The sequence below is a fragment of the Mus caroli genome, unplaced genomic scaffold (assembly GCF_978045245.1).
Source record: "Mus caroli unplaced genomic scaffold, Mus_caroli_1 scaffold_15, whole genome shotgun sequence".
Taxonomy (NCBI): domain Eukaryota; kingdom Metazoa; phylum Chordata; class Mammalia; order Rodentia; family Muridae; genus Mus; species Mus caroli.
In genome coordinates, this window is record NW_028227270.1 from 17,567,992 (window position 1) to 17,583,721 (window position 15,730).

General features: G+C 36.4%; 1 protein-coding gene across 6 annotated transcripts in view; it reads left to right on the forward strand.

Annotated features, from left to right (window-relative positions):
• Window positions 1-15,086, forward strand: part of Erbin (erbb2 interacting protein) — a 102,670-nt gene extending 87,584 nt beyond the window's left edge. For 4 of the 6 annotated variants that reach the window (XM_029468538.2, XM_029468539.2, XM_021179875.3 and 1 more), the window contains 6 exons: window positions 1,937-2,080; window positions 4,294-4,410; window positions 7,410-7,616; window positions 8,918-9,010; window positions 9,446-9,520; window positions 12,797-15,086. In XM_029468538.2, the coding sequence (XP_029324398.1) occupies window positions 1,937-2,080; window positions 4,294-4,410; window positions 7,410-7,616; window positions 8,918-9,010; window positions 9,446-9,520; window positions 12,797-12,904 (744 nt within the window). In that variant the 3' untranslated portion in view covers window positions 12,905-15,086. The remainder of the gene's footprint in view (window positions 1-1,936; window positions 2,081-4,293; window positions 4,411-7,409; window positions 7,617-8,917; window positions 9,011-9,445; window positions 9,521-12,796) is intronic. The other 2 variants (XM_029468540.2, XM_029468543.2) reach the window with 2 other exon arrangements.
• Window positions 15,087-15,730: the final 644 nt, after the last annotated feature.

A 15,730-nucleotide genomic window follows, 5' to 3' on the forward strand; every position in this document is an offset into this window, starting at 1 on the left:
GTATTTATCAGTTTATTGAGATACAGGATGAATTCAAGAGACTTTGGAAGTAGAGTAGACATCCTTAGCATTTGTTTCTGGCTGAATATTCTTATAGTCACTGTGACTAAGGGGTTTGTGTAAGTGGCTGTTAGGAATTCCACTATTATCAGAGATATAAAGGAGGGGTTTCTTCTATAGAGAAAGGTTTTATTTGGTGTAGTTTATAGTGTAAGTAGCTGTTCTCTCACTGTTCTGTTTGACATGAGTGTGTCTGGACTTCAGGAAATAGGAAGCAAGTAACACCTAGCTCATTATTGAGTGAGCTTTTTAGCATTTCTATTTCCTATTGCATAAAATATAAATTTAGAAATTTGATACACAGTTTTCCTAGAAAATACGACAGTAGTTTTGTAGTTGTGTCTTATAATTCAAAAACTAATTCAGTGAATTAATGAAATAGAAAACTGGTGAGAACAGAAACGGGAACACTGGACACAAATCCATAGCTGACAAGATAGCTCTCTTTCCTAAGATACATACTGCTTATTTTGTTAAGTGGAGCTGTCCTTGCTGTGTTAACATTTGCCATACCCCTGCCTCACAGAGTACTAAATGACTAATGAGTATGCTGGAGTATTAGGCCAGCTCACTGGTTAGGAAATATTTCTAGCAAATACCAAAATAGCATTACTGTTACTGTAGGTCTTCTGTGTTCTTTCTAGACTGTATTCTTCAGATTTTGGGTTTTTTTTTTTCTCTTCCCCTCCATTCTATAGTTGACCTAGAACCAACCCCTGTTTCCACACCCAACTGCTAGTCTTTAAATGTTTATAAAGTACATTTAGTGGTGTGTGTGTGTGTGTGTGTACATATACAGTGGTCAGAGAAAAACTTAACAGGGATCATCACAACATGAGGAACGTATTAAAGGGTGTCAGCATTAGAAGGTTGAGAACCACTGATCTAGAACCTTGCTAACAGTAAAGTATGTACTGAGCCCTGTCTTTGTGCTATCAGATAACCATCAGCAGCATTGAACAACAACCCTAGGACATTATGCTTAGTGTTTAATCAAGTTAACATGTTAAAATCAATACCTTAAAATCACAAAACAAGGAGTAACAATTTTATAGGTTTTTTCCTTTTACAATTCCTTATCTTTTCTTGATATTATCAACTTCAAATCTAAAGAAGCTGTATGTTTCCCAATTGTATTAACAGCCCATTCCTTAAATGTGGTTTACCTAGTTTAGCCATCAAGCCCACATCTCCAGCTTCAGGGGAACTGACTCTTCCTCCTGGTCTCTGTGGGCACCTACATACATAGCTATACATACATATGTGCACAGACACATGTACAAATAAAAAAAATTGAAAGTCTTTTTTTAAAGTTGCATCTTAAAATTTAAAAATTTTTTTAAATGTGGAAAATAAATTTCGAAAGAATCACAAATATCTTTGGCTGAAGCATGTATGCTTAAATGTTGACATTATTCAACAAGAGAATTTCTGTAGAGTAAAATAGAGCCTTCAGAAACTTGACTCAGAACTACTAATTGCTGGTAAATTAATCTAATAATAAAAAGTTGCTTATATACTACTGTATATACATATGTATAAATACATATCTGGGTATGTGTCCAGTTTCTATTTCTGACATATATTAGGCATAAAAGAAATGACAGTATTTAATAAATAAAAGCAACTATATATTTGCACTTCCTTTATTCGTGAACATCTGAATGGTTGTGATTATACATGTTCTTCATGTATATGCTCGTTGTTATGTAGCCGTATGTACCAATTTCTCTCGGGTTCTGAATTCCAGTGTTGCATGATGATATTTGTTCGTGATGTGGGTGGGGTTACTTGTAAATAAATCTGTGTATATAACCTGTCTTGTGGATTTTGCATGCTATACTAATCTCTGTAAATCTACCCTCTCTTTATTTAGAGTATGCTGTCAAGGTCCTTTAATTCCAATCTTACTGCTGTAAGCAGTTCTCACTATGGCAGCTCTAGGGATCTGCATGGCAGCCAGGGCAGCCTTGCCCTGAGTGTTGCAGACGGAAGAGGTTCTGGTGGGCACATTTTTCGAGTGAGTACCTGCAGTAGGCCAGTACTTTAGCACATAGACAAGAGAATTCAGATCGCCTTTTAACATTTCTAAGGGAAAAATTTCTGTGACTTAGAAATCTTTGTATTTTCTGAGTTCTTTATGACTTAGTTCTACAACTTCTGTCCCTGTTTCTTTGGTCATATGTTAATGATCTAGCCAGCTAGATTTATGAGTCTAGTAATAAGCACTATATGCACCGGGGTTCAATCATATTTCACAGAATATGATTAAATACGAGACTGGGGAAGTTACAAAAGTAACAGTGTAAAGGAAAAATCCAAATACTTAGTTGAACACATTTCATCATGGTCCTTAGTGGTGAAAGATTTATCATTCTAGTGAAAGCTTAAGAGTAAATACAAGTCTGTCATGGCTTAGTTAAGGACATAAAGAGGTAGCACAGCCCTAAATAAATCCTCTCTCATGCTCTGAAAGCTCTTTATTCTCTACAAACTTACTTTATTCTTTCTTGTAGGTAACTTTCACCTGGACCCTTTTGATCTAGGCTCTTTACTTTTTTGTTAGTCCCCCTCTGCCTTCATCCCTGGCTGTGCCCTGTTATGTCCCAGAGCAGGAACTGTGTCCCAGATTCAGTTTGTTGTGGCTGCTCTGAGCTGATCTTGGTCTGTGTCCTGCCATTAGCATGACTTGATCTCTTTGCTATTTAGCAACAGCAATCATTGGAGCATCTTAGGTTAAAAGGAGAAGAAAAGGCTCAGCCAGCCTCTGATTTCAGCAGATCATGAATGGCATTCATAGTCACCTAGAACAATTGTTCTTCCAAATTTGTTTTATGTAAACATTTTGCCTTTTATTTTTAAATAAATTTAAAGCCTATATGGCTTGAAGTTTAGCTTTTCACTCATGATCTGCATGCTGTTTTTCAACAGTATATAAGCATAGCTGTCTATTTAGGCAGGAGTTTAAGTTTCAAGCATTGAACTCTGTTGATCATTATGTATTCTAGAAATATGTTACAATAAGAGAAGAAAAATGAAATACTGGTAGTAGACAAAATTATATCAAATCACACACAAAAAAGTGCTTCGCCAAATATTGAACTAGCAACTAGCTGGATATGATATAGGTCTGTTTCTTTTTTTTTTTTTAAGATTAAATTCCAAATCCTTAAAATTGTACATGTTCCATGGTATATTATAATGGAGTGTATTTTGAGTTATTTTTCAATTTAAAATTGACATTTCTTTGCTGCTAGGAATATGCTATTTTGAAAGTTTAAAAAAGTAAAACATAGTGTGTTTTATTTTCTAAATTAGGTATGCTTAGTACTAGCTTAATGTAAATATTAATATTTTATTCACATATTTATAGTAATAAATATTCAGAGAGATTAACATTGAGCCTTTTTTTTCCTTTAAGGTTATCATTAAGTTAAACTATAATGAGTAAATATTTAGCATATGAAGATATGAATTAATTTTTTAAGGAAAAATATATATGTGTATGTATGTGTGTGTGTGTGTATATGTATACACACACACACACACACATACACATATATACACTGTTGCCATCTTAAGACATACCAGAAGAGGACATTGGATCCCATTATAGATAGTTGTGAGCCACCATATGGTTGCTGGGAATTGAACTCAGGATCTCTGCAAGGTCAGTGTGCTCTTAATTACTGAGCCATCTCTCCAGCCCCCATGAATTAATTTTTAAAGCATATCTATAAAACAGTGCATTTAAAATATTGAGCCAATGTTAATGTGGCAGAATTACAACACACCAAGTTTTATACAGTTAGCTTACTGGGATTGCACCTCATTGGAATTGAGGGGACTTTCTGTGTAGAACCATGAGGTCAAAACAAAAGCGGTTCGTTTTCTTTTAATCAAAGACACTTTCCTTAGTGCTTAAAATTTGAGACAATTTAACCACTGACTATGTTTATTGATTAGAGATATTAACTTAGGAGTATAAATAAAAAGAACAAAATATGGTGTATATATTATGGTATAATTTTTCACATTACAGGAACAAATGTCTTGCTGTGTACCTTTGAAGAAAGTTAAAGGTGCAGCAGGGAGTGATGACAACAGCATCTGATCTGAGTCTTTCTCATTCTAGTCGAGCAGTATCTATCTCCTCCTCTCATGTGTCATCATTGTTTTGTTTCACATCTTAAAGTATATTATTTGTTTACTTTTTTCCTTCCTCATTTGAAGCATCCCCAGACATCCAGTCCAGGAGAGTGTTGCCAAGATGATAGATTCATGTCAGGAGAGCAGAACCACCCATCAGGTGCACTTAGTCACAGAGATCTTCCAGACAGCCTGATGAAAGTAGGTGCTCACGCCAGAGAAATGAGCTTGCTATGGTTTGCAGTGTTGGAATGTGAAATCTCATGTACTTCGACTAAAAATATTTTATGAGGCTTTCTTGCATTCATTATGTAGAATTTTAAATGATTCATAAATACAAGATGGAATTTGACTCTGCTGTTTCCCAGTTTGGTTTTTTTTGTGGTTTATTTCACACTAGAGAATCATTGTATAGTTACATTGGTTTCTGTAGTTCCACCTGCTTATTTTAGTATTTATTTGATCAAGAAATTTTTAGTGTTCTTGATAATAAACCTACTTGGGAAGTTAGAAGATGATTTTATCTTAAATTCTGCATTCTAGAATCTTTTATTGTTAACTAAAAACATTTGAAAATCTTTAGATATGATTAGAAATCTTTGTCTTGAGACACACTTTTTCTATAGTAGAGCAGGTGATCATTGTGGTTTTTAGTATTTGTAGATAAAAACTTACAGATAAATTCTTTTAACAATGTCAGAGGTAATTTTCATTCTCTCTCAGCCATTCTTTCTTGTTTTAACCAGTTATATACCTCTAGTGTAATGAGATACAAGTATGACTCATATTTATTATCTAAAACTCTTAATTTGCTCTTGAACGTAGGCATTTAGCCATACCATATACATGCTAATACATGCTTATTTATTTTATCCCTTTTCTTTTTAATTCAGAGTTATCATTCAGTTCCTTTTTCTTTTCAACATGCATCTCTATAACTTAGTTCTTAACTTTTTTTAATTTCATGAGACATTGGCTAAACATAGCCTAATGCATTTCTTATATTTAATGTTGATTAGACAAAACCAAATAGCCAGGTGTCAGCAGTTTCTAAGAATATGATAGGCTTAGTGTAGTAAAAGCACATGTGTCTTAGCACTTGAAACCCAAGACTGGTGGAAGATCAAGAGTTTGAGGCCAGCATGAGTTTAAAGTCAGGGAGCAAGCAAGAAAGACAACTTAGTGGATGGGGCAGTTGTCCTCAAGTCAGACAGAATGAGTTCAATCTCTAGAACCTACATGGTGGAAAGAGAGAACAGACTCATGAAAGTTGTTGCCTGACCTTACACATATCACGGCCATGCGTGCACCTACACATATTCATATATACACACATAAATAAGTCTTATTTAACAGCAGCAGCAACGCCAGGCTGTGATGGCACACACCTTTGATCCCAGCACTTGGGAAGCAGAGGCAGGTAGATTTCTGAGTTTGAGGCCAGCCTGGTCTACAGAGTGAGTTCCAGGACACCCAGGGCTACACAGAGAAACCCTGCCTTGAAAAAAACAAAAACACCAAACCAAAACCAAAACCAAAAAAAAAAAAAAAAAAAAAAAAAACAACAGCAGCACAAAAAGATCTGTTCAGTTGTCTAGGGTGTGGAGTTGTAACTGGTACAGAGTATTTGCCTGGCATGAAGAAGGCCTTATCTTGGTTTTGTCAAAGGAAGATAATGAAATCTGCATATGGAATAAATGATATAAACAGAGAAAAAAGTAGGGGCCCTGTAGATTTTTCTGTAAATAGTAAAACCGTAGCACAGCCAGGTAGAGCACCTTTTGATAGATTTGTAGCTTTAAATCTACAGTTATCCAGTAACAGATAACTATAGTAGATCTTTCTCTAGACATAGAAGCATAACGTAGTACTTAACCCAATATAAGATTTTACACAGAGTATTTTCATTTTTGTCCACTGTTATGAACTACTCATGTATTGTCCTAGACTTGAGAATTAACTAAAATTTTAGTGTGACAGTGACAAAAAGTGGTCCTTTTATAATAAGTCTTCTTACTAAACAACAAACTTTTTTGTATTTTTAGCAAGATAAATTTCACAACATATAGTTCTGAAACTTTTGCCAAACTTTTAATTCTGGATAATTTTAAGGAAATTTGTTTTCTGTTACTTTCTTCTCAAAAATACTTTCCTGTTAGCCAGCAAGGAAATTCTAAGTGACTAAATAATTAAAGCATTTATTTTCTCTCCTGTGTAAAAGTCTTTTTACATATGAACATTTATAATGTAGGCTTAATTTTTAGCTACATTCTTCATAGAATAGAATAAGCTATTTGCTACAAATCTAATCCTAAGTCTAAATCCAGGGTCACTTTCTTAACACATGGGTGGTATAAAAGATGGTTTCAATCTGGTGATGGGTTTTTATCCTCTTGTGGGAAATAAAGTGAAACATCAGTACTGAAGCCTTGAGTTTTTAATATTCCACAAAGCTAATATTTAGAGAGCTTGAAAATTCCTGATACATGGCATGTATACATAAACAATAAATCACTTAATTCCTATGTAGATAGCTGAATTGACATGTTACTTCTGAAAAGGAAGAAATAAAGGTAGCAAATATATTCAAATTAAGAAAAAGCTGCACTCCTGAATTTTTTCCAGAGGAAAAACATTAAAAAAAAAAAAATCTACCTTTTTAGGTGAGCAGTGATGCTTAATCCCAGCATTAAGGAGGCAGAGGCAGGCGGCTCTCTAGAGAGCGTTTGAGGCCTGCCTGGTCTACTGAGTGAGTTCCAGGACAGCCAGGGAGAGAAACCTTATCTCGAAAGACAAACAAAATACACCTTTTGTGCATGTGTGTTATAGGCTAACAATTTGTTTAAAAAAAAAAAAACTTGTTTTATGTGTATCAGTAGTTAAGGTTTTTCAATATATTTGTTTCCTATTTTAACATTTGATCTAAGTAACAATAGATTTATATCTAACAGAAAAGCATTTAAAATATAGATGAGGCCTTCGTTTAAAAGTTTGTTGTTAGATTCAATCATTAAACATTCAAAAGACAGTAATAATTTTTCTTTTGGAAAAATGGTTTAAAAAATACAATGGTTTACAAGAATAAAGTGGTTTAATGGTTTAGAAGACTATAGTGAGTATTGAATGATGTAGAATGTTAAAACGCTAGTGCTTTTGTATTAATCTAAGGAGAATATTAAGATAATTCATGTTTTTCTTAGATGCCTTTGAGTAATGGACAAATGGGCCAGCCTCTCAGGCCTCAGGCACATTATAGTCAAACCCATCATCCCCCTCAGGCATCTGTGGCAAGGCATCCCTCTAGAGAACAACTAATTGATTATTTGATGCTGAAAGTGGCCCACCAGCCTCCATATACACATCCCCATTGTTCTCCTAGACAAGGCCATGAACTGGCAAAGCAAGAGGTAAGACTCATCAAGACTGTTTGAAGTATGAAATTAAAGTTTTCATATATCCTTATAGGTGAATAGCAGTAACTCCATGTAGAATTTTAACAGTAGTTTTTACCATTTTGTTTTATTTATAAAGTTTAGTTTTCTAAAGTATTAAACTTTGTAGTTTTTAACTTGGCTGTACAATCATGTAAAATAAGATTTAGTGTTGGTGTGGTTTTTTTTTTTTTAATTCTAAGGCTATTCCTTGTACAAAATAGATTGATGTTGCTCCTATAGATTTTCTTCTAAGACTGTAAATAGTAGACCAATTAGTTTCCATTCTACACCAGAGTCTTGGCTCTTATAGTCGGAAATTCAGCTATAGTCTGCAGACTGGGTTGAAGGTTTGTTCTTGAAGATGTATAGGTCATAATTTCATATGCCTTAGTGGTTTATTTATGAGATGATGGTGATGATGATAGCATTGAAACCTTCGATAGTGATCACATTTTGTTTTGACTGAGTCTTTGTAAACAGGAGCATCCTATAACAGAAATTTAGCTTCTGTCACCCACAGTGTACAGCACCCTGAAGGCTGAAGCTAGAGAGTAGTATATCAAGGCCAGAGTGGATCATCAGACAATCCAGACTAGCTTAGGCTGTTTAGTGAGACCCTGTGTCAAAATATAAGCCAGCACTAAAGGGCAAGAGGCAGGAGGATCTCTGTGAATTTAAGCCAACCTGGTCTACACAGCAGATTCTAGGTCATCCAGGACTGCATTGTGAGAGCCTATCTCAAGAAAATGTTTCTGGATTCTCATTTTACAGTCGTTTATAAAAACTGCTATCAGTTGATCTGACCTTAAAATCCTAACTCCCCTGAAGCATACAAACAGAGGGAATGAGGAGTTGATTTCTTAAATCCAGTTCTGAACATAATAAGTACCTTATTATGACATATCTTATGGCAGTGACGGTATAGAATTTAGATGGTCTGTAAGTGAAAACTGATGAGAGGGAATATGTCTGTGTGTTCTGTAGGTATGCACCATGCCATTGAAATTCATGCTGGCTAAAAGTTAAAATAGGGCCAACATTAGTTGATTGACTAAGCTCATATAAGTAGTAAAGTTAGGAGCTACACTTTGTAATCCCACTGTGCCTTTAACTCACTAACTCATTAACATTAGTGCTGTTCTGTGTTGTCATGTCACCTCATCTGCCCAAATGTTTATTTTTCATGAATCCTTGAATATTCTGCTTGAATTTAATTCACCAGAATACAAATAGATAAATATAGTAATACTTCCTTTATGTTCATATTAAATCAGATTCGAGTAAGAGTAGAAAAGGATCCAGAACTTGGATTTAGCATATCAGGAGGTGTCGGGGGTAGAGGAAACCCTTTCAGACCTGATGATGATGTAAGTTGCTTTTTAATATGTCTTTGAACATTCATAAGGTGTCATTTATTAATTCCATAGTTAAGTGAAAATGTAAATCTATATGGTTCTCATTCTTTTTCTTTATTTCCTTTGGTTTTTGAAATTTGATGATTCCATGTTGTCTGAAGCATAGAATTTAACCAAAAATGTGAATATTGATGATATTACCAAGTTCTTTCTAGTTTTGTTGTTGCGCTCCAAAAAGCCATAGAAGTGACACTGCTACATTGATAAAGTCAGAAGCAGAAATTATTTTGACCTGTCAGAGAGTTACTCTGAAAAGTCAAGGAGACAGTTTCCACGATATTCACATATTAGCATGTGTTGAAGAAAAGATTTTCCTTGTTACTGATTCATGATTTCAGTTTGTATTTGGACAATAAATAATTATTTTTTTGTTATTGTTCATTAAAGGGTATATTTGTAACAAGGGTACAGCCTGAAGGACCAGCATCAAAATTACTACAGCCAGGAGATAAAATTATTCAGGTAATTAAGTCAACCACCATTTTATTATGTTTTCATTTTATTTTACAATACTTACTAGTGTTTATATACTTTTTATTTTTAAATAGTCCTACCTTATACATTGAAAATCATGATTATATGTTTGCTATGTCATTTTAAGTTTAGAAATGATAATGTTTACTAATGTAGAGGATCTGCTTGGACGTGAGCTAATCAGTATATCAAAGAGTAAAATTTCAAAATTTGAGAAACTTTTTTTCTTTTTTTTTTTTTCTTTTTTTTTTTTTGGTTTTTCGAGACAGGGTTTCTCTGTTTAGCCCTGGCTGTCCTGGAACTCACTTTGTAGACCAGGCTGGCCTTGAACTCAGAAATCCGCCTGCCTCTGCCTCCCGAGTGCTGGGATTAAAGGCGTGCGCCAACACGCCCGGCTGAGAAACTTTTTTTCATTTGCACTTTTTTCCTTTGTTCCTTCAGTCATTCGTTTTACATGAGCTAAAGCTACTTCCTCCCTCCCACTCTACCTTTGTTAGTTCAGATAACAACAGGAAGTAACCTTCAAACCAAAAATGATGGAAACATTAGAGTTTAATAACTGAAAAGTAGAGATTTCAGAATGAATTCTGCTCAACCCTTCTTAAATGTTAACTTAGTGCCTGTGTCAGCAGTACATGGAATAAAATTGAAGTGATTCAAACAATGACATGCAAATTCATGTTACTATAATTTTTTAATTTTTAAATAATTTTCTAACTCCAAAAACTCACAAGAACCATGTAACAAAGTGATTGTGGCCAGGCAGTGGGTGCGCACACCTTTAATCCCAGCACTTGGGAGGCAGAGGCAGGCGGATTTCTGAGTTCGAGGCCAGCCTAGTCTACAGAGTGAGTTCCAGGACAGCCAGGGCTACACAGAGAAACCCTGTCTTGGGGGGTGGGAGGGGAGTTGCCACGCACTCTGGTCGAGTCAGCTTAAGCTGAGAGGCTTAAAAGTCACTCGTGAGGCAAAGAGCTTCAAGGAAGCTCTCTTTTTGGAGTCTGGCGTTCTCTCTAACCCATACATTAATTTTCCATTCTCGAGTTAGTCTAGTGTATAGACCCACGTGCTCTCTTTTTAGTATTATCCTATTTTAAGTGTCTTTTAAGATTGAATTCTGACATAGCTAAAGCCTTCCACCAGTGTTCCAACAGTCCTAGAACGTCCTTGAGCAAGACCATGGGCTTGAAATTTAGTAAGAATGTAAAAGCTAAGTTACTTTCTTACACAGGAATTTACCATCACTAAGGAAGAAGGAAGTTTCAGACCAAAGGAGAAACCAGAATAGATACTTAGAACTATAGCTAAGTTACACCCATACACACGTATTTACAATGGCCTAAGGGGAAGGTGGACTATACAATAGACTAAAATAGGAACTATGGCAAGGGCACGAAGCCCTTGACCCTGGCTTCTAAGATTAGTGAATCTTAGGTGGAGCCCTTGTTTTTTTTTTTTTTTGGTTTTTCGAGACAGGGTTTCTCTGTGTAGTTGTGGCTGTCCTGGGACTCACTCTGTAGCCAAGGCTGGCCTCGAACTCAGAAATCCGCCTGCCTCTGCCTCCCAAGTGCTGGGATTAAAGGCGTGCGCCACCACACCCGGCTGGTGGAGCCCTTGTTGATCCCAGTTGTTATCAATGAATTCTATCCCAGGTGGTTCCCGTTAGACCTTTTGTGTTTGCATTCCTCTGTTTTATGTAAGATTCCGGTTACCTCATTTGTACCTTGCGAATATGTCACCCAATTTCCTTATTGTCTTTTGCATAAAAAGTCTGATGCTCGATTTAAAAAATACATTCAGATTCCACACAACCTCTCCTGTGTGCGTCTGTCTGTCAATTCATCCTACGCTTTGTCCACCCGTGACTAGAGACCCGTTCCACACAGACAAAAGGGGCCCAGATCGTCTGTGACAGGGAGTGATTGTGTTTTGTTTGCCATACTCATCTGTAGTATCCACAATTATTTTCTCTACACACACACACACACACACACACACACACAAACACAGGAGGTGGGGAGAGAGGAGAAATTATTCTTATGCAATTCTGTGGTTGTCGAATAAGAGCTCAATAAATAACAGCTAGCTTTTATATAACCTGTTTGCTGGTCTTAAACCAGTGGTTCCCGTAAATGAGAAGTCTAGACATTTGTCTCCTCCTATTCCGATCAGCAGAAAAGAGCAACAACACTACGTTCTTCTCAAAGCAGTTTATTCAGGAACCTTTCAACATCCTGCATGAATCTCTCTCACCAGAAATCAATCTCTCCAGAAAAAAACAACAACCACCCCGCCCCCAATCGCAATCCCTTATAGATCCTCTCAACCACGCCCCATCGGCCCAGTCTACATAACAGCAGTCCATTGGCCAGAATCATCACTCGTCATATGGTCCGATCTTGCATCATGGTGCACCTGCGCAGTTCTCACAATGGATGCGGCTTATTTTCAGGTGTATGAGGAAGTCAGGTGCAAGTCATAAGACTTGGCTGCAGTCCCGGGCGCCATCTTGGGACTGCTACACACCTGCTCCTCACAGACATTGCCTTCAGGTACCCTTGAAGTTTGGTAAGGCTGGGTGTACCTTAACACATACACACAGTACCTTGTCTGATCCTGTCTTAGACAAGTACTTCCCAACATCTGATCACAGTACTAGGATTACCTAAGGGGCTGAGTAGGAGGCTCATTGGCTAAGAGTACTGACTGTTCTTCCAGAGGATCCAGGGTGGGTTCCCAGAAACAGCCATCAGTGTCAGGGCATCTGACACCCTCTTCTGGCCTCGTTGGGTACCAGAAACCTAGACATTGCCTTTAGTTACCCTCGCAGTTTGGTAAGCCTGACACATTTGAAGGCACAATCCCCATACACATATAAAATACAAGCTCCTGGGTTAGTTCTTCAGAGATTCTATTTTCATATGTATACACTATATAGACCATTAGTCTATTTGTGTTTTTTTTTTTTTACATATGTATGTGTACAGATATGTGCTGCACTTCATGAGTGTAGAGGTCAAATAACAACTTGAAGGAGTCAGTTTTCTCCTTCTTTGATGGTGGTCCCCAGAATGAAACTCAAAGCTTTCCACGTGCAGTTAAGTGGCCTTACTCTGAGCCACTTCATCACCAGTGTGTTCTTTTAAAATTGCTAGAATAGTTCTTTTTTTCTGACAGGTTTGTGAACTATCAGAAAATGACATCTAGAATTACAAATACATTTCTAAAATTTTTCTTAAAAGTTTTTTTTCCTCTTTCTTCTAGGCTAATGGCTACAGTTTTATCAACATTGAACATGGGCAAGCGGTGTCCTTGTTAAAAACTTTCCATAATGCAGTAGAACTCATCATTGTACGAGAAGTTTCTTCATAAGCACTATAGACAAAAACAATGGGGGAAGATAGCAAGATTTATGGAAGACACTTGCAAGGGAAATGACTATTTTGCTTATTTTTATATATAAAGAAGAACTCAAACTATTGGTTTGGAACTTGTACATTACTGAAATAATGGACCTTGTGGTTAGAGGGAAGAACCACTGTACAGAAGATGAAAGAGACTGTTGGATTCAAATCAGATAAAATTTGTTGTTAGGTTTTTAAACTTAGCAAATCAAGGCTACAAAAACAAAATTAAGTTGTTTTTGTATAGATTGTAGGTTTATTTTTGGATTTCATACACATGACTGACTGTATGCAAGGCAATAGTTAGCCTTGATGTAGCCCCGAGACAGATGGCAGAGCTGTCTATCTCATAGCTTTTGTGTCCTTACTTTTATCCAACTGGTATTCATGTTTTTTCTGCTGAACTACTTTTTCCTTGTGGGTAAGAGATTTGAAGTGTTGGCTTTTGCTATGTGCACACTGAGGAGTGGGTAGATGGAGTTTGCTGTGTGCACACTGAGGAGTGGGCAGATGGAGTTTGCTGTGTGCACACTGAGGAGTGGGTAGATGGAGTTGGCTGGTGCACACTGAGGAGTGGGTAGATGGAGTTTGCTGTGTGCACACTGAGGAGTGGGTAGATGGAGTTTGCTGTGTGCACACTGAGGAGTGGGTAGATGGAGTTTGCTGTGTGCACACTGAGGAGTGGGTAGATGGAGTTTGCTGTGTGCACACTGAGGAGTGGGCAGATGGAGTTAGTGCTGGTGGATTCACTTTTCAAGGCCAGATTAAAGCATTATTTCCTATAAAAATCTGAGGCAAAAGGTGAAAAAAAGTTATCTGATAATGTATTTTTATTAATAGAATAATGCAATAAAGTATGTAACGTCTTTTTAAAAGACAATAATTGCATTTTATGAGCTCTACAAGATCAATTCTTGTCATAGCTGTTGACTATACATTTGCTACTGGTGATTCAATTTTTAATATTTTTAGTTACTGAAGTTTTTAACTCTAATGTAGATGCATGTCCACGCGTTTCTCATACTATGAAGTCCCGTTACTTTTTTCTTTGATAAATGGTGGTACTTGCAACCTAATTTTTATAATTAGCACTCCATCATAATCTAATTTATAATTTTTGTTTTAAGAAGCAAATGAAACTAAAAAGCCAGTTTTAAGTTTTGTGTGTCACCCATAATACAAAATGTCAGAAGGTTTTAGAAAGCCTCTTGGTTTTGTTGGCCTGGCGTTGCCTTGGTAAAGTGAGAGGAAATGTGAGTGTGCATGGAGCTAGGAAACCAAAGCAAGTCTGTGAGACTGGCACAGCGATGGAGCAGTGCTGCAGAGAGTGCAGAGCCTAGGGGGGTCCCCGAGGCCTGCCAGTGTGTAAAGTGTTCAGATAAAGGGCTGTTCTACAGATAACATTCAATGTGGACTCCACACTTCAGAGTCTTTAAAGGGTTTCTAAATGGACTGGTGTGATAGCGTTTTACCACCAATTGCCTTTGTTCCTTGTTACTGTAACAAGTATTGATGATAGAAGTTTATTAATTTTGTTTATCCAAACCATTAATTTTATTTGCTTTTGTTCTGTATAATGAAATTTGGGTAACATGCAGTGGTAAGAAGTAATGCATGGCTATTTGGACTGAGAAAAGTGCCATAGGAGACCAGCAACTGTTTTTAGTTGAGGCTAGTCAGAAAACTTATTAAAGCAATACTCAGTTCTTTAATTCATTTTTTTTTATTTCCAAGAAGCATAATTTGGGTATTTTTAATGTTTTATGCTCTTTTCTTCAACCTTGATTAGTTGAGATTCCTATAGGACTAGCTAAAGCACCACCTACATTATTTTTACACAATGAGTTGAACTCATTTCCATTTCTAGTCAAAATAGTCAGCACTTTTAAAAATATTTGAACTTAAATATTGCACTTCTTTCAAGCTGTTATCAATTGGGTATTGTACTGTATAGTTTTAATAATTTTGATTGAAACCCTTTAACAACTCTTTGTAAATTTTAACTCATTTTTAGTTGATTTTCAGTACTATTTACATAGGAATTGATTTTTATGAATATAGTAGAAGAGATGTGCTGTATTTTGATAAAATTCACTTGTATGTGTTGTAATCTCTTAAACAAAGAATGACAAACAGCTTCTTTAATGCGAGTCTTGGTGTTCGTTCCCTTTGTTCTGACTTCATGTTGGTGCTGCAAGGCAGTCACATTCTCCCTTTATTGGCTTCACATTTTCACAGTCACTTTAATTAGGAATAATTAAGACTTGGATCGCTGATTATAATTTTATAGAAGGAATTAGGCTTCACAGAGTCGGCTTTGGTGATCCCCTCTGCATAGTCCATTGAAATAACCACGCGTGCAGCAAATGGTATATGTACTAGCATTCTGTCCCACTGTAGTTCAGTTTACGGTTTGGAGTATTCTTTTTTTTTTTTTTTTTTGGTTTTTTGAGACAGGGTTCTTCTGTGTAGCCCTGGCTGTCCTGGAGCTCACTTTGTAGACCAGGCTGGCCTCGAACTCAGAAATTCCCCTGCCTCTGCCTCCCGAGTGCTGGGATTAAAGGCGTGCACCACCACGCCTGGCGGTTTGGAGTATTCTTGAAAGTCAGGTAAGAAACTTTGTTGTCCACATTTGGAATAACATAGAATAAAAGTAAATTTTAAATAGTAAAATGCTGTACTTAACACCCCAAGTTTTCTTACAGAATATTAGAGGGTGGAGATTAAAATTTCTTTGTGAGAATTTTGCTAACAATATTATAGTTTGAATGGCAATCTGTACCTTTTGATGAAA